This window comes from Grammomys surdaster, unplaced genomic scaffold (assembly GCF_004785775.1).
Source record: "Grammomys surdaster isolate TR1022 unplaced genomic scaffold, NIH_TR_1.0 129, whole genome shotgun sequence".
Taxonomy (NCBI): Eukaryota; Metazoa; Chordata; class Mammalia; order Rodentia; family Muridae; genus Grammomys; species Grammomys surdaster.
Genome location: NW_021604587.1, coordinates 19,934,959 through 19,954,435, shown reverse-complemented (window position 1 = coordinate 19,954,435; position 19,477 = coordinate 19,934,959). Strand labels below are relative to the sequence as shown.

The window sequence follows — 19,477 nt, the reverse complement described above, 5'->3', positions numbered from 1 at the left end:
TCACACCTCCATGAGTGCTGCCATGCTTTCTGAACCTCAAGGAACTGAAACCTCTGGAAACCACAAGGCATAAGCCTTTTCTCTCTTAAATTGTTTCAGCTGGGTATTTCAGTCACGGCTTTATGTAAGTAACTAATACCCTCTCTCAATCAACCTTGCCTCTCCAGCGTCTCTCTCAGGGCTTGTGAAGACTCTTCGGTCCCTATGCCCACCAGGTTTGTCTTTGGAGGGTGACAGACTACCGATGGTCAGTGTCTAGGTGACACTGCATTTGGACCGTCATCTTCGAGTGTGATAGTCAGCCCTCCTCACTCTGCCCCTGCGGCTCTCACTCTGACACATCTAATAGGCAGTGGTTTGTTCTCCATCTGGGAAGTCAGGAGCCTCCTTGGGACGAAAATGTCTCAATGCCTTCACCTTCTTGGCTTCCGTGCCTCCCTTGGATAAGCTAGAAAAGTTAAGTAGCATGCTCATGGGACAGTGGCCCTATCTAGGAGCTGCCGCTGCTCCCCAGCTCAGGTGACAAGAGCAAATGCTGAAGGACACTTGGCTTATGCCATTCCTAAAGCAAGACAGTAGTTGCAAGGCACTCCCTAGCCAGTGAGCTCCCAGAATAAAGCCTCCAGCTTGGGCCTGGCTCAGTTTCCCTGCCTAAGGCTAGGACACCTTATGAGGGTGAAGATAGACCTTTCTATAGGTAGAACCTGGCATCACGGCACATGGCCCACAGGAAACAGTAAAAAGAATGAAGCTGCCTGTGAAAATAAGTAGATAAACAAACCAACAGGTAGCCAGCTGGGCTGGCTTATGACGTAGCCTTCCACCTATGCTCCCAAACTGCAGACCTTTGGTAGGGCTGCCTAGGAACCAGCAACCACAGTGTGCTGGCCAGTTCGCTGGAGTGCTGGCTGGGAGGGGAGCTGAGCTGTCTCATGGTGGGATGGTGATACTATATTTTAAGGAAACATGATGAACACCTCTCCTGTTTCCCATCCACCTGGTAGCCTCTGCGGGGCCCACTGAGGATGGTGGACACAGCTGTCAGGTGTGATGCCTGGGCGAAGCAAACCCACAGACATCATGGTGAGTTTGCAGGGCCAAGTGCTCCTGGAAGCTTCTTAAGCACCATACCACCCACAAAGCATCAGTGCTACCCCAGGTGCAAAGAGGAACCTGAGCAGATATGGAAAGAGGGCCTCCCTCACACACTCTCTCCTGCTACTAAGTCTAGCTAGATACAACTGTTTTTCCACCTACCAGTGTTTGAGACCACAGACACCAGAACCTTTCTTCAAACTGGAAAGGTCGTGCAGCAGACACGACCTGGCCCTCCAGCCTTCCACATTCACCAAGTCATCCTCTTCCAGAAGCAGGGACTTTCTCCTAGCCTGGTGGAATCCTATCAAGAGTAAGGGCTTTTACCAGGAACAATGCCTGTGCTTTCACTTGGAAAGGGCCGTGCTGAGGAGAAAGGAAATTTTCCACATGATGGCTCCATGGCTCTGCCCCCCTCCAGAAAGTTCAGAAGCACCCAGCAAGCTGGTTGTCTAGTGTCTCTTAAATTGTCATTGTCACAAAGATTCTTTCTGCTTCACTTCTCTCAAAGTCCCCCATCCCCCGCACTGCCTGGCCAAAGAGGAATGCCTGAGCCATTCAGCATCCAGTGTGGGGCACAGTGCTAAGCCTCCACACAGGTGCCCTTTGTGTCCCTTTGTGCTTAGAAGAGACCTTTGGTTCCCAAAGGGTACTCACCAAGGCAACTAAGTCTCTGAGCAGAGCTTTCAGAGGGGACTGTCCCGCCCTGACAGGCTTCTGGCAAGCAGCAATTTGTGCCTGTCAAGTGGGCGAGGTGGGTTTTTCCCTCTTTCCTGCTCTCTAACTGCTCTTTCTTCCTTTTCTCAGTGTGTGTAGGAGGTAGCTAGTTTAAGAACCAAACCTAGCAACCAATGGTTAACTGCAAACACCTCTTCTCAAGCGCTGGGCCAAACATGATACCCTTTCTTCGGCAGGTGGCCCTTTTCAGGCCCAAAGATTCCATCCCTAGGCTCCGATTGGCAAGTTTCCCCTTGCCTCTCAAACCAGGGCCCTTTAGGGGCTGTTGTACAGGCTGCATGCCTTACACATGCCCAAGACCACCAGTCAGTCAGTCATCTGGGGCTGGTCATGGGATTGAACCTCCTACACAGGAAGAAATGGGCTCTCTTCTGAAGCATGACTGCCTGTCCAAACCCAGTGCAGGATGAAGAGTACCCATCCATGTTCTGAATCCTGTTCACGCCATAACTGGTCAGGGACTCTGATGGTGGAAGCCAGCCTTCAGCCACTGTTCTGTTCCCATGATCTTTTCTACTCCTTGCAACCAAGGGCCACACAGACAAGAATGCATGAATGACCACAACAATCCTAAGAAATGTTATGTAACAGAAGTTGACTGGGTTCCTATTATATGGCTGGTATAGTTTGATGTCCGGCTTCTTGCAAAATTTTGTCTCCATGTTTATGTACATCAGAAGGGAAACAGATACTGGTGATATAAAAATCAATGTCAAACCTTGACTCCCAGAAAGAAATGCTTTTCTCTCCTTCTTGTGTCTCCATGACACTGGAAGGCTCCCCTTCATCACACTGGAGCGCTTCTCACAAGTGAGTGTGACAAAATCCTGCAGGGCTCTGCTTAAACCACTCCACCAAATCTCATCCCAATGTAATTTTAATTCTGGAAGTAATCTCTGGTATGGAGAACTAACATTTCAGATTGCAGGACTTTTAAACTCAAGGAATATTGGTTGACTTTTGGGCCCAGAGATGAGCGGGCAGAGGTTATTTCCCTAGCTGTTACACTTATTTGCTAAAATTTCACTTCTAAAGCATCTGTGGGTGCCTGTTATATGTCAGGCTACACGCTAGGCACTGGGGGTGCAAATGTCAGTAAGATATTGGCTACTTTTGTATAGACCTAGGTGAATAGTTAGAGACATCACAACACCCAAATATGCAAACATCCTGGAATACATCAAGCCCTGAGGAGGACAGTCAGCCACAAGGGAGCACTCGGCTAGACTCCAAGTCAACATGGATTTAGGGAGGACTCCTCAGAAGAGGTGGCATTGGAGCCAACCTCTGTATCTCTGCAGGAAATTAAATTTAGCTGTGTGTATTCCACAGCACTTACCAGTGTTGTTGATGTGACAGGTGTGTTCTGAGGTTTCCATTTATAGAGTAGTAGTTTAAGTGCATCTATGTGTGCCTTGGAAGCTGATACACAACAGGGATCCTGACAACTGCCTCCTGGAAGAGGGAGTCCTGAGTATTCTGTTCCAATCTGTGCATCTCCCCACCTGACCCCAGAGGTGACTTTAGACAGCATTTAGTGTTCCTTCCTTGGCCAGGAAAAAAAGTGGTCTTCTTGAGTGGATATTAAGGTGTTCTGGGAGAGAATCTAACAAAAGCTGCCATGAATGGTCACCCTAGAACTGTTCTGAGAGTGAAGCCTCTAAGCCAGAAACCAGGAGAAGAGAAGGAAGGACCTGAGCACTCTGGGGAGAAAGGCAGAAGGGTCTTGTCTTATAACAAGGGGTCTGCTCTGCTGTGGGATTCTACACTCCAACCGACTCCTTGCAAAGCTCTCTGTCTAGCCGGACAGTGGTGGCACACGCCTTTAATCCCAGCACTTGGGCGGCAGAGGCAAGTGGATTTCTGAGTTCGAGGCCAGTGTGGTCTACAGACTGAGTTCTAGGATTGCCTGGGCTATACAGAGAAACCCTGTCTCAAAAAAACAAAACAAAACAACAACAACAACAAAAAGCAAAGCTCTCTGTCATTCTGTATGAACATCATCAGGCTGACCATGTCCTTTGTCACTTTGGGACTCGCATCCAGACTGCAGTGGTTGCAAAGTTGTGCAGACATCTAACCAGCCCTTGTTAGATTGTTAAACATCTAAATCAATAGCTAAGCAGAAAAGCAGCTAGGTGGCAGAAATCCTCATGTTCGAAAATGCAGCAAGCTGCTCGTCCAAGCATGGCAGGTTCAGCTCTCTGGGGACCTACCCATGCTTGCCAGGCACAGGGCCTGTGACGATTAGGCCTCCTGGCGTACTCTGTCCCCCATTTCCTCCGTGCACAGATGTACAGGGTAGATTTCCTTTCTAGCTGCAACTCTTGAAGACAGGACAAGAAGAAGGCGATCACTTGGAACAAAGAAATGAGAGATGTTTGGTGGGAATCACATACTGGAAGCTGAGAGCAGCATTTGGCTCTAAGAGACAGGGTAGTTAGTGTATTGAGGGAAGAGAGCCCGGCAGACACTGGCCATTTCACCAGTACTGCGGATCCAGCCTAGAAGACAGTCAAACAGCTGTCCTGTGTCTAGAAGAACACAGCTGTCTTCCCAGAAGACAGCTAAGGGGACACTGGTTATGGGGAGAAGTCACACTGGGTGGCTGAAAAGGTGGTAAACCCAGGCATCCGCAGGAGGCAGCTCGCCACCAGTCACATCTGCACCCTGAGTAATAACAGGAATTGTTTGAGAGTTCACGACTTCTGCTCTCTACGCCTGATGAACTCTTTCTTTTGTCCTTACTAAATTTTAGTTGCTTAAATTTGGTTGGTTTTATAGTGTTTAAATTCCCATTTAAAAAAAAAACCTACCAGGATATCAGCTCTAGTTTGTGGTGGGGAGGGTGAAGGGCTAGTTACATCTCATGCTTTCTTCTGCCAGAATCTAGGCAGGCAGCAAAGAGAAGAAACAAGAGGGACGGAGGGACACAGGAAGGAAGGAAAGTGGATTTATATTTTATTTTAATCTCCATCTCCCATAAGACAAGGTTTCTTTGTATATAGCTGTGGTTGTTCTATCTGCCTGCTTCTGCCTCCTGAGTGTTGGGATTAAAGGTGTACACCACCATCACCCATCAAAAATGGATTATGTTTACACTAAAACATCAAGGGGAAAATAGTCTACATAAAGGTACCAGCTAAACAATTGCTGTCCCTTTTCAAAAAAGTCTCCCGCTGTAATCTTTCCAACTTTGAGAAAGCCTTTCTTCTTTGCTGTTTCCTCTGGACTGTCAAGGATTGGATGGGACCAAGGTAACTTGTATTCTGAAGCCTTAGTCAAATGGGAAGGGCAGCTAGGAATAGCTTGTCCACAGCTGTCTGGTTAATGTATTACATTCTGGAAGGGCTTTTTACATAGTTGAAAGCACTAAATGCTATGACTGGGAGAGATTATGTGCACAAGGCTGGCTTGCCTTTCAAAATAAAAGACCCAGATTATGAAAAAAAATCAGACTTATTCGTGGCTATTATTTCTGTTAAATGTAAGAAATCACTTAAAAAATAGACACTGGAAGACAGACAAACTGGAACCCTGGGCCCGAGGCATGCAGTGCACATACGGAGTCCTCTGCATTCTCAGGAAGCTTCATATCCCAGAGTTGCTGAAAACAAAATGGAAAGATACATAACTCAAAAACTGGAAAAAGCTACCATATACTGCCACAGCAGCATGAGGAAGAGAAGGAGGGAGAGGAGGAAGAAGAGGAGAAGGAGGAGGAAAGGGAGAAGGGGGAAGAGAAGGAAGAAGAGGAGTAGAAAATAGAACAAGGAGGAAGAGGGAGAAGAGGAGGAGGAAGAAGAAGAGGAAGAGAAGAAGGAAGAGGAGGAAGAGAAGAGGCCAGCTTACTAAAAGGTCTGAGAAGGAGGCAGTCTATAAAGAGAGTGCCTTTGACATTGGTTCCAGAAGCCAGTGCAATAAGACAACAAACAGAAGAGTACAAGCTGTATCCTCTTAGACAAGAAAGAAAAGCAAACACTGACTTACATGTGACATGCTTGCTTATCTGTTTAAAAACCCTAGCATTTGGGCTAAACTGGCAGCCACATGCTCCATGTGGCCTGGGATAGCTATGAATATACCCAATGCAGAACAGTAAACTTACTTAAAATTTCATACATTTTAAAGAAACATATAAATTGATCACATCCTTCCCGAGTATAAACTTTGTAGATGATGACGTTGTGTCACAATGTCAAGTGGTTGGACACACCCATAAGGGATCTCAAAGCAAGGAACAAGGAGGCAAAAGAAAAAAGGAAAGAAATTACTTCCTGGAACTTAAAAACAGAATCCACCAAAGCTATAGATACAAGGCCAACATGAAAATATTGAAATTATTTTTGAATGCTAGTAATGAATGCCTGGACACTGAATTTTTTAAAATATCATGTACAATATCAAAAATTAAAAAAAAAAACAACCCGCAAGTACCTATTAATAAATCTACCAAAACGTGTGGGGCTTGAACATGTGAGTGATTGGAAGTGCTGATGAAACAAATCAAAGTCGATCTGTATAAATGGAGAGACTCGTCAGCCAGAAGCTTATATGCCGTCTCTCTCTCTCTCCAATATATGTATGTTCTTTTTATCAAGATATACAGGTTGAACGTAATTGCTATTTAAAAATCTCCTATTGCTGGATACAAAAATCATCCTGAAATGTTTAAGGAACGAAAAGTACCTGGAGGGGCCTAAAAGATTGTGAGAAGAAAATGAAGTGGGAGCATCAGTCATGACAGTTTCAACTATTGCAATTAGAATCATCATGACTGCGTTGTTGGTAGGCGCGCACACACACACACATGGCTCAATGGTTCACACCACCCGGGGGAAATGCAGAAATATGTGCACAAACGGGGCCGCCTGGCTTGTTGAAACGGCAATAGCAAATCCAACAGAAGACAGACAGCCTCTTCAACAAATGGTGCTGCAGTAATTGGGCACTCATAGACAAAATAAGATAAGGGAGAAGCCAGGGATCGTGGAGAACTGAGGATGGCAGGAAGTTAAGTTGGGATCAGTCTGGTTCCAGATTCATCAAATTCAGGGAGAAGAGCCTGACTGAGCTGAGCACTTAGCAAGTCTCCAGTTTCGATGCATGCAATAGGGGTGTGCTTCTCTGCCAGTGTGTGAGTCAGCTTTCTGTGACTGTAACAAATACCCAGACTAAGCAACTTATATAGAAACAAGGTTAGGGGCTGTAGTGGTACGGGTCTGACATCCTGAGAGCTGGGGATGTAGCTCAGTGGTAAGATTATCAACACCACAAAATGAAAGGGGAGAAAAGAGGTTAAAGCTCTATTTTGGCTCATGGTTTCAAAGGTTTTGGTCTAGGATTGGTGGTTGCCATGCTTTTGGGTGCCTGGTGTCGGAAGCTTCATAGTAGAGCAAAGCACTCATTTTGAACCAGGATGCTAGCCTGGCTCCCAGTATTCCTTCAAGGGTTTGGTGCCAATGACCAAAAGATGTACCACCATGCCCTACCTCTTAAAGGTTCCAAGTTGGCATAAAACCTCTAAGAAATGGGCCTTTGGGGGACATTTAAGAGCCAGACTGTCTCAACCAGCCCACACAGTAAGCTATGCAGGAGCCCCTGGGGCCATAGCCTAGCATGCATGGCTAGCTTGCTAAATTTGCTCTACATGATAAAATCTACAAGGTGGAGAATGGGTTTGCCAGAATATGGCAAACTGAGGCCAGCTGTGTGTCACCAGATTGCAGGAGAACCATCTCCCAGATATCCTCACTTGCTGCTCGGACTTCTACTACAGAACATAGTGCTGAAGACAGAACCAGCCAAAGACCCACAAGAAACTCCATCCCTACCTCCCACTCCTAGAACACTAAGATTGTGACTGGGTTGAGTTTTTTAAGTAGAGATACATCTCCAAATAGTTTGGAAGCTTAACTTTAATTATGAACAACTTCCTCAGATGGTCAAATAAAAGGACACTAAAATGGACACTACACTGCCTTCCCTACTTTGGGGTTAAAAATGATTATGGCTGCCTTACCTGAGCTCACAGCTGAGACTTGGAGGGGACTGAATGGGGAACTTGAAGGCTCAGAGGTAGGCATTGCTCTAGTTCATCCCAATTTAAGTCACTTTTCTAATGTAAGGGATGCCCTTAGAAATCGCAAAGCTGGTATTTTCTCACTAATGCTGACAGAAATTCCTTAAACCGGGAGACCGCACCATCGCCCATCAATTTTACAAGGCAATAACGGGGATCCCAAGCGGCTAAAGGCTGAGGCCAGAGGCAGACCACTTCATCACAGTGAGAGAACTGGGTTGCTGCTGGGGGAAGCTGTTCTGTAGCCACGCTGCTCTTCCCCTGTGTTAATAAGCTTTGTTCATCTTCTCTGACACCACAGGCCAACTGGACCCGTTTGCTTCAGCTCCCAGCTTATTATGCAGCTCAGGCTATGTATGCAGCCACCAGCTTGTCATAAATTGCAGGCAGCCCCCTTAGTTCTTCTGCTGTGGGTCCCAGTGGACCTGGGCTCCTGGGAGCCAAGGCTCTCCGAACCCATTGGTTTCACAAAATGCACATGGGGCCTGTATACCAGCCTGGGCACAGTGGGGCACTCCAAGATGCATGTGTGTTTTGATCATGTTGTGATCAAGGAGTGAATCACATGCCCAGATAATTACACCAGCAGGCAGGTTGTGTAATGGAGGGGAAAAACGTATAGTTGTGAGAACCCGAGAGGCAAGAAGCCATGTTAATGGAGGGGTCCTTGGACAAGATTTAAGATATAGAGAACTTCTAAGAATGTGGATATTTCAGCTTGGAGTTTGCCATTTCAAAAAAGAGGGGCTTGGGCATGAAATGAGATGTGGAGGCCGTATAATACACACTCATTCTACTTTGTTGAGCAAAGTGGCATGGTCTGAGAAACCCTATAGACCCTGACAGACTCAAGAGATAGAACAAACAGGAGATGCGGCTGTGGGTGGCATAAAGGTGTCACTCTCAGCTGCTTCTGTAAGAGGGAAGACACTACAGATGATGGCAGGCAGTCCACTCAGTGTTCAGTTCATGATTATTCATTCATTATTATCTAGTTCATTATTGTCAAGCATCACGTGTTGTTAAACCCTTCAACAGTTGGTAACACCACAGGCGTGCAACGTCACTGTGAACAGGAGAGACGCTTTGCTCTGCAGTGTCAGAATGTCTGCATCTCAGAGGAAGTTGTCAAATCACTATGATCTTTTGTTTTGTCTTGAGACAAGGTCTCACTCAATGCCCAGGCTGGCTTGGAACTTGCTATACAGCTCAGGTGGGACAAAGCTAGCGATCACCCTTCTGTCTCAGCTCCTTAACCTCCACTCTACTCTCAAGGACTCATGGGTTGTCTGTTGTAGACTGAAACGTCAGACTTGGAGTTAAAATTTTTTTAAATGTGTATTTTTAAGTTACTACGAAGCCTGATGATTTTGTTCAGGAATTTATAAAACTGAATTTTGACACACAAAGATTTATGTAATTTAACCATTCCTAAAAACAGTCTTCTGCAATGGCTTTATAATTTGCTTCTCCTTTCTAATGTGCCCTGCACCCACCCCGGAAACTAGTGATATAGTCTCTACGGCTGCAGTGTTCTCTTTTTGAAAACGTATAAATGGAGTCCACAGCCCTAAACTTTTTATATTCGTGTCTTTCTCTTGACATGATCACTATGAGATTTGGTCAAGTTGTTGTGACAATCGATGGGTAATTCTTTTTTGTTGCTCAGTCATATTCTATTGTATGGATCTACAAGTTTTTTCTGTCCACCCATTAAAAAATATTTGGTCGCTGTAAATATTTCTATGTGGGATGTTATGTGAATATAGGCCTTTCATTCTCTAAGACAGCTTTTCTCAGCTCTGGTGCATCTGTGAATCGTAAATGTCTCCCATGTGTTAAAAGTGTAATGCCTACATTGGCATTGATGAAACTCTTTGAGAGATTTTAGATTTTGAGAGATTTTAGATTATTATGAGCATGTCCTGGAAAGGGTAGGTGTGACCCCAGTCTCTTTCTTTCTTTTTTATGTCTCAGCATATTTTGCTATATCATATACTCCCCACCAGAGGCCCAAGAGTAATACCTCTGGACTCAAGAGTTCAAAACTGTGAGCTCAAATTAACTTTATCTCTCTATCAGTTGGTAAAATCGGGTATGTTACAGTAGCAGAGAGCTGTTATATTCACATGTGTATAGATACTCGGCCCATCCAGCCTTAGTGTTTGGTTTGGGAAGTGTTCCTGCCCTCTGCAGCCTCTGTCTCAATAGATGCTAATAGAATTCCCCAGTTTCAATGACCAAAATGGCTACATACATTGCCAAGTGCAAAATCCATTCATGATTGAGAACCACTCCTCCAAGGTAAGTGCACTGGGGTGACCTGAGAGTTGTAAGAGAAATAAATCCTCTCATCCCCAAGTTGCTTTTGGTCATGGCCTTTAGCACAAGAATAGAAACTCTAATAATGAAGACAGCAGGGTTCCCTGCTCTTGCATTTCCCAGAAGACATTATATACATTTGGTGTTATTCTTTATTAGATATAGGTGTGATTCACCAACAACACCATCATGCTTCATGGCTGTTTTCCAAAAACATTAAAAGGATGGATTCAATTTCTTTAATCTTTGTAAGACTATTGTAGTCAAGTCTTCTTATGTAATTCTCGGTAACATAAAGTATTCTATAAACTTCTCTATTTTAAGTTGGGAGATTTGCATGAGTAAAGCCCACGGTTTTCCATTTTTCCTTTTGGTTTCTGTGGGGCTGTGTAGCTTTCTGCCACTTCATGTGTGATCTTAATAATTGGTGTGTCTATTTTCATGTTCTTAAGTCCGTAAAGATTGTGTTAATTATATTGATCACAATTTAAAATAACAAATGTTGATTTTCACTTATCTCAATTGCTTTTCCATTTTCATTTTTACTGTTGATATATATATATATATACATATGTACATATATATATATATACATATGTATATGTATATATATATATATATATATATATATCCTGTATTTCTCTTTTGCTTTGGATTTATTTTACTTTTGGTTTCCTAAGATTCTTGAGGTGGATGCTTCCTTGCAAATTTCTTCTTTAAGCTAAAAATCTGGTATGAATTCACCTCTGAGAACTGTTTTCTCTATATCACACAAGGATTTCCATATTTTGTCTTAATTTTCTTCACTGCCCTTGAGATTTACTTATTTATAAATTATTAAGAAGGATGCAGTTTAGTCTCCAAGTGTCAAAAGACTGCCTTGCTTTCTCTTGTTGCTGTTATTGGTAACTTGGTCAGATCTATAGTAATTACAGGATGTACAATGTTTTTAATATCAGGAAAATCAGACAGTAGAGCAAAGAAAACATCTGGAAATAGAGGAAATTACATCACAACAAAGGAGTGATAAAAGAAGACATTCATGTGAATTTGCTCACAGATATTTAAAAATACATGATGCAGAGGTGGAGGATACCTCAGTGAGTAAGCAAACTTGCTCTGCAAACAGGAAGAACTTAGTTGAAACCAACACACACATGAAAAGATGGGCCTGGCTTCAGGAGCCTGAAATCTCAGCATTGGCAGGACAGAGACAGGCAGATCATGAGAGCTCACTTGCTACCCTGCCTAAAATAGCAAGCTTCTTCTAACTCAGTGAGATATCCTGCCCCGAGGCAGTAAAGCCAAGATTGATAGAGAAAACACTCAATGTCCCCTCTAGTCTCCACACCTGTGGATATGCATGCTGTACAATCAGGTGCAACACACACACACACCCCACCACCACCACCACCAGTAACAAGAGCAACATATAGAAACAAATATATATGTACATAGTACATTTATATTATATGTATTCTAATATTTACCACATGGCATACATATTATGTACATACATAATGCAAAGCCCAAACAGAACTTAAATGGTATGTAATTTTTACATTTTTAATTGTTAAAATTGTTATTATGAGCCAGCGTATGGTCTGTCTTTGTGACTGGCTCATATGCCCTTGATGAACAATATGATTTATGCCGCTAGGGGATGGAATGTTATGTCAGTGAGGTCCAACTGGCTAATAAGGTGGTTGAGTTCTGTGTTCTTGCTGATATTCTGTTCGTCCATAGTCTCTCGCCTGACATTTGCATCTCTTAAACTTCTCATTACTAGAAGCCCAATGTTGACACCTCCCGTTATACCTGTGGTCTGTCCCCTTGTCCCTTGGTTGTGTCTGAAGAAATTGTCTTGAGTGCCTGTTGTTTCCGTCCCCCGTGTCCAGCTGCATATCTGTCTACTGTGTCTTCAGCCCTCCCTCCTCATTATGTGACCCCCTCTGCACTCCTGGATATTTTCTTTGCTCTCAAGTCTAATTTGGCTGATTTGACAGAGCTACTAAAGATTTCTTTGGATTCATTTTTGCATGGGGTATCCCAGTCCATCACCCTGGTTTTAGTTTACCTCTGTCATATCTGAAGTGATTTTTTTAAAATCCAAATTAGACTCTTCATTTTGAGAGAACTGGAGAGATGGAGGGTTAAGCATGTGTACCAGTCTTGCAGAGGACCCTAGTCCAGTTCCCAGCATCCATATTAGATTGCTCACCACCACCTATAGCCTCAGCTCCTCTGGTGGCCTCCTCAGGCACTGTACTCTTCTGTGTATCACACATGCAGATGCACACACACATGATTTAATTATGTTTAAACTTTGAAAATTCATTTTGAATGCCCCTCTTTGATTAGTGTGTTTAGGCAAATTATATTTACTGATGTTTATGTCCATGTGTCTTATTGATGTCTATGACCACCACTTTATTCTGCTTCTATTTGTTTCTTCTGCTAGCTGTTCCTTTGTTTCCCTTTAAATATTGTACTAACTTGCTATGGCCGTTCCATTCAGACTGTCTACTTACCTGCCACTCACTGGTCATGCTAGTTCCTGTACCCTCCTCTGTCCTCAGGCTCAGTTGTCAGTCTTTTTAGTGCTTAGCATTATTGGTTCATACGCGTACACCTGTGGCTGAGCTCAGATGTTCACAGTTTTGTGGGTTCCCCAAGCCCATCCTATCTGCGTCCTTCCTGTAACTGTCTGCTTGCCTGGGACTCCCCTTCCAGCTAGAAAACCATGGCTCAGTTAACCTGCTTCTGTGCCCCTGCCACAAGGGACCAGCTGCATGAAGGCTAAAGGGGAAAGGTTCAGCTTACCACCAGTTCAGCCGCATGTGCTTTGAAGTCTGGTCTTCTCCAATCTGGTTGCCACCATTTATTTTTCAGAATTTTCAGGTTGTCTCTTTCTTCGCATTTTCCAGGAAATGAGGAAAATCACCTACTCTACTATCTTAGTTTCTATCCTGTTGCTGTGACAGAACACTCTGACCAAAGTGACTTAGGAGAAAAAAGACTTATTCCAGCTTACAACTCAAGATTATGGTCTGCTCCATTCTGGATATCAAGGCTGCAGAAGTTTGAAGCAGCTGGTCAAATTATATCCACAGCCAAGAAGCAGGCAGCAATAGGTTACACATGTTAATGCTCAGCTTCCTTTTGCTATATACATAATCCAGATGCCAGCCAGGGAATGGTGCCACCCACAGTGGGCAGGTCTTCCTACATCACTTGACACAATCACAATAATCCCCTCCCCAAGCCTGACCAGAGACTTGTCTCCCAGGCTACTCTAGATTCTTCGAAGTCAACATCTAACATTAACCATTATGGTCATCCTATTCCAAACTAGAACCCATACGTTTTTAGAAGAAGCTATCTCATTTCTTTCACTAAACTCTGAAGAGTAAAGGTTTGTAACCAAGACTATACAAACTTGTATGTCACATTGTACCAGATGACTGAATAAAAATCCATAGTGTTTTCAAAGGGCTTGAGGTGAGAGGCACATCATGGAGACAGCTTTAAAAGAACAAATTTGTAAGTATCTACTTAAGGATCTAGTTATGTCTTCATGGGTTGATTAAAAGCTGTTCATAGTAGGAAGGGTGTAGGTGTAAGTATTAAATGATCAAATATTTTTATAAACCAAATGCATATGACACTTTTCCAATTCATTTATTTAGAAATATTATGTGACTGTATGAGAGTACATTGCATTTTACTTTTGCGTATAAAAGCATAGATTCCAAACTCATGGCATAATGAAGCCGCAGGGACCACTGAGATGGGACGACGTCTGGATACTTCTCCTCCTTTCTGGCATCTTAAAAAGGGAACGACTATCTAGAAGACATCAGGTTCAAGAAAACACAAAATCTAAACTTGTAGGAAAAAGAGGTGGCTTAGCAGCTAAGAGCACCTGCTGCTCTTCCAGAGAACCCGAGTTTGATTTCCAGAAACCAGAGTAGGTACTTAGAACCACCTGTAATTTACAGTTCTAAGGGATCTGACACCCTCTTCTACTTTTTATGAGCACCCTCACACCGTGTGACAGACACATACACACTCAAATACATGCACGTGCACCCACACATACACATAAAATAAATCTTTTTTTAAAAGCCCATAAGTTTATGTAGTAAGAGGAAAGTAACAGTTAAGGCTGATTACATTAAAAACAAAAAAGCTAGGTGGTGGCACTTGAGAGGCAGAAATGGGCAGTCCCTTTGTTGAACCCTAGACAGAACCAAGCAGGAAATCCCTGTACCTCCTAGAGCTCAATCTCCAATGAAGAAGAGCTTAATATAAATGACTTTTCCAGCACTGAGAGTCCCTGAAGAGCTGGACACAGAAGGGACTAAGCATGGGCCCTTGATACTTCTACCTAGATGTGATTCTGGTAACCACAAAGAGCCAGCACCTATCCTGTTTACTGGGACAAGCCAAGATGGCAGCCTCTGCAGAGGTTAAGCTGTATTCCTGAAACAGGCAGAGTTTGAAAGCCAGTTCACAGAGTGTCAGTAGGAAGGTAACTCAAGAGCCTAAAGAAAAGAGCAGACAGCCGGTGAGCGCCCTGCGAGTCTGGTGTAGCTGGCAGTGAGGAACTAAGCCTGCATTGTGTAGGCAGATGCTGGCTTGCCAGTTGCTTTCTGCAATCCAGTGGACTTGGACTTGGATTGGTAGGACTGGATGAAAGGCTGATGTTAAAGCCAGGACTTGTGACGAGTATCTTTTCTCTCCAGTTCTCTCTTCTCTACCCTGGATATCCCTGGGAAGTTGGCGCACTTAGCATGCATGGATACAATCTATCTTAGTTTCTTTCCTGTTGCTGTAACAAAACACCCCAAATAGATACTTTATGAAGAATAGAAATATATTTGGCTCACAGCTGTGCTGGAGGCTGGAAAGTTCCAGGAGCATGGTGCTCCCATCTGCTCCATGTCCGGTGAAGGACTGGCTTCTTGCTGCATCCTAACATCACAGAGCGAGAATTCTAGTTCTGTTCTCTCTTCCTGTAAAAGTTGTCAAATTGGTCTCATCCTCAGGACCTCATTTAACCCTCATTCCCTTTCAGAGGCTCCACTTCCAAGTACCATTAACTTGAGGATTATGTTTCCAGCAGAGTGGCTTGAGGGAAACATGTTCAAATCATGGACAATCCTTGCCCTCTCAACTCTGTTGGGTTCAGACTCTAGGGGAAAAGTACACTGCTAGAATTTCCCTGTCCCCTTCTGACCTCCCTGAGGGGGTACCTTGGCTGAGGTCCACAACTCTCCATACAGTACCAGTTTGCACTGTTCTTTCCGACTGTGTCAGCTACCCTTTGTATTCATCTTCTCATCTGAGTCTCCCAGCCAGAGTTTCCAGCTGTAAGGAACTCCACTATTCCTCGTGCTTTTCCTACACCTTGCCCACATAAATACTGTGTATATGCACATATATGTGCACCCATGTACAAAGATACACTCACCCATGCATATGCCTATGGGAGGGCAGAGGTTGAGAATGGGCATCTTCTCTGATTGCTCTCCTTATGTTTTGACACAGTGTCTTTCACTGAACCTGGAGTTTAGTGGTTGGCTATATTGGCAGGCCAGTGAATCCCCAGTCTCCACTTCCCAGCTCTGAGATTACAGGCATTATCTACCAAACCCAGTTTTTACTCTTTTAAGGGGATGATGGGGATCCAAATTGAGCTCTTACATGTGAAAGGCAAGCAACCTGTCACTGAGATGTCTTCCCACCTAAGGCCATCTTCACAGAAGCTATTATCTTAGAGATATGAAGGTGAGGTGTGTTTGTGGATGGAGTGGTAGGCCTGGGCTTTGTGCCACAGTACCACAGAGGGGACTTGAGTGGGCATGGAGATGAAATGAGAAGGCCAGAGGTCTAATTGCTGAAGCTCAGTGGAGCCTCGAAGGGTCTTGCATAGTAAGCCCCCACAATTTGAAATTATGGGACAGTAAATGATGAAGGAATGAGTAGTTAAATGAAAAGCCGCTCTGCCTCTGGAAAATGAGTTTATTTTTGCTTGGTGGCTGCCTGTGTTGTCACCCAGGGTGCTTGCTTTCAGAAATGTAACAGAAAAAACATACTGAGGCAAGATGTAAATGAGGTGTTCTATTTTTGTGAAAGTTTAATCAAGTGCTACTCAATGGAAAAATAGCAAGATGGTATTGCAGAGTATTTTTCATGAATGAGAAGGGAAGCAAACAGAACTACATGTGTCTTTCAAATTCTATTCTAAGTTACCCGGGTGGGGAGGACATGGGGGAAGTTACATGTGAACCAGGGTTGATTAGTGTTAAGATTTCTTGAATGGAATTGACACCAGGGACCCCCTTTTACTGTGTATTCTACTTTTAAATTTGCTTTCAAGGTTCATCAGAAAGTTAAAACAATAAAACATATACTTTGTATCCAAAACATGGCCATTTTAATTAAGGACTTTCTGGTTTTTGGAAATGGGATGTGATGTCACCTCTGACTTGTTACAGTCTCCATTTTTCTAACGTTTGCTTGTTTCCTCTCTCACTCTTCAGTTCTGTCTGTTGTATGGAACGAAGCTCGTGTTCCAGGAGCGGGGCTGGTACTTAGAACATAAACGGATCCTGACTCCCGAGGCCAGCATGCGGATCAGGGCTCAGGTAAGAGGCTCGGTGCAGGGGAGGCTCTCTGAGCAGCAGCCTTCGGCTCTTTGCTTTCGTAGACAATGTCCCTGCCACCCTGTTGACATTTTCTGAGCACTGACTTTAGCCCTCTAGGACTTTGTGTGCATAAGATTTTGTGTGCATTTCAGACTATGATGATTCTATTGAGTAACAAAGTCTAACTCACTGTACATGAACTTCCTGCATCAAAAGCTGAGACGGGAACATGTGTTTCCCTTGTCTTGATGGGGATCGGTATTAATATTTTTTTCTACTCCTTCCAAAGCGTATTAATTTATCCTTCATATTCAGGAGAAAATCCTGTGGTATTTTTGTCAGTGAAAAGCTGCTTACTGCCTAAAAGTAAGATGGGGCCATTAACCCATCCCAGATCGCTGCTCTAGGGACAGAGAGTGCAGACAGCGGCAGCAGCGAAGCCTGTTCCTGACACATCTCCTCTGCAGAGGCACAAAGAGACCCAAGACTCAGCAGTCTTCAGAGGGGCTCGTTATAGCGAGAGTCCCAATACAGATGTGTAAAAACACAGACCATGTGGTTAATATGCCCAGTGGCACTCAATAAGAGACATTCCTTTGCCAGGAGTTATCAGTTATGAGTAGCTTCTTCCTTAAGGGTGGGGCTGCTTCCCCTTCTCAGTGCTGGGATCTGGCTGGCTCGAATCTGTGTGTTCTTGTGCTTGATACCATGGTCTCTGTGAGTCCATATGTGCATCAGTCCTGTTGCATCTGGAAAAGGATGTTCTTTAGTCATCCACCCCCTCTGACTCTTAGAATCTCTCTACCTCTTCTTCCATATAGATCCCTGCGCCTCAAGGGAAATTTGATAAAGATATCTCATACAGGACAGAGTGTTCCAAAGTCTCTCCTTTGTTACACATTGTCTGGTTCTGGGTCTCTGTGTTAATTTCCATCTACTGCAAGATGGAATTCTGTGATGAATCTCCCAAGGAAGGAGAAAGAGTATAGTGTTTATGGGGAACTAGAATAGGAGGACTATTCAGGGAATTTTGGAAGGGGCAAGTAATACTATGTGCCATTTGAAAAACCATATGAAAACCTACTACTATAGAGGTTTCCTAAAATATATACAATTAGGAAAGAAATCCAAACGGCGTAGCCATATATTGAGGAGGACGATGCCCCAGCTTGACTTCTTATGCTACCAAGTAAAATCTTGTGCCAGGAATGGCTGTATCTTGTTGAGTTATTGACCAAAAGGGTCCCATGCAACCCCCAAACAACACAGGCTATTGCCAAGGCTACAGGCTGTGCTTCACAACTTGATGGTAGGGTCCTATTGCTGAAGACAACACAGGTCATTCATTTTTATCTTATAAAATAAGTGTTTGCCTGAATACATGTCTTGCACATGTAGTGCAAAGCCCTTGGTGGTCAGAAAATGGCATTGATCCCTTGGGACTGGCGTTCTGAACCACCTTGTGAGTCCTGGGAATTGAACACACATCCTCTGGAAGAAAAGCCAGTAGGGTAACAGTTGAACCAGCCCCTCTGGCACATGACCTTTGAGGGCACGAGTGGCCCTAAGAGAAGCAATGAATAGGTGGCAGCTGTCTTTGATGGGGACATTTCCCAAAGACAGCACTCGCTTGGAACTTAATTAAAAAAAATATTACACACAGAAGAGAGGTTAGGTGTATGAAGAGCCAGAGAACCACGACATTACTCAATTATGCCTTCTAGAAAAGACAGGAAAGCTGCACTCATGAAATTTCATCATGGTCAGCTGAACAAGACTTGCATAGAGACAGCAGTTGGCATACCAACATGGATGGGGAAGTTTCACAAGGCCCCACCCCTAGGTGCTGAGCTCTAGGCAGTCAGTGGCTGCGATGAGAGGGCAAATCTAGTTTCTTCAGGGACAAGCTCATGGTCGGTTATCTTTAGATAACCAAGCTATCACCCCTAAACATATGTAATAGAAACAACACTAAGTTGACTCAGTAGGTGTTTGACATATACATGAGTGTATGCATGCATGTATGTAACAATAATAATTAAAGAATAAGCCATGAATTTGAGAGTGAGTGCAGGGACATGGGAGGAGTTGGAGTGGGAGAGAAGGGGGTAGAATGATGTGAATACAGGACTTACAGAGTTCTCTAGAATTACCTTCAATTAAAAGTGTTATGTAAGAGAATATTTGAATCTATGGTACCAGTAATGTTGAATTAGAAAAAACATATAGCAGAGACAGGCCGAGTGAAGACCAACTTTTATGTAGGACACGAAAGTGCTTTTGTATTCTTGGAGTACAATGTGATTTCCATACTTGTCGACCGTGGGACCCTCACAGTATCCTGGGAGATGGGCAGGAAGGAGCCAGTCTCCTCAGAACTACCTTTCTCTAGAAGGGCAAATGGGGTTACTCAAAGGCCTCCTGATTGGATTCCTGATAGGCTGCCAACTTGGAGCATGCAAGTGTTCTCAAAAGGGAGAGAATGAGGAAGCTGGTGCACCCCAACATCTCCCCCTCCATCACCTCCCCCTCCATCACCTCCCCCTCTATCACCTCCCCCTTCATCACCTCCCCCTCCATCACCTCC

General features: G+C 44.0%; 1 protein-coding gene across 1 annotated transcript in view; it reads left to right on the top strand.

Moving 5' to 3' along the window:
• Acoxl (acyl-CoA oxidase like) overlaps positions 1 to 19,477 on the top strand; it is a 279,060-nt gene that overhangs the window by 241,912 nt on the left and 17,671 nt on the right. Inside the window, 1 exon segment of the mRNA XM_028755859.1 lies at positions 16,786 to 16,890. Coding sequence (XP_028611692.1) covers positions 16,786 to 16,890 — 105 coding nt within the window.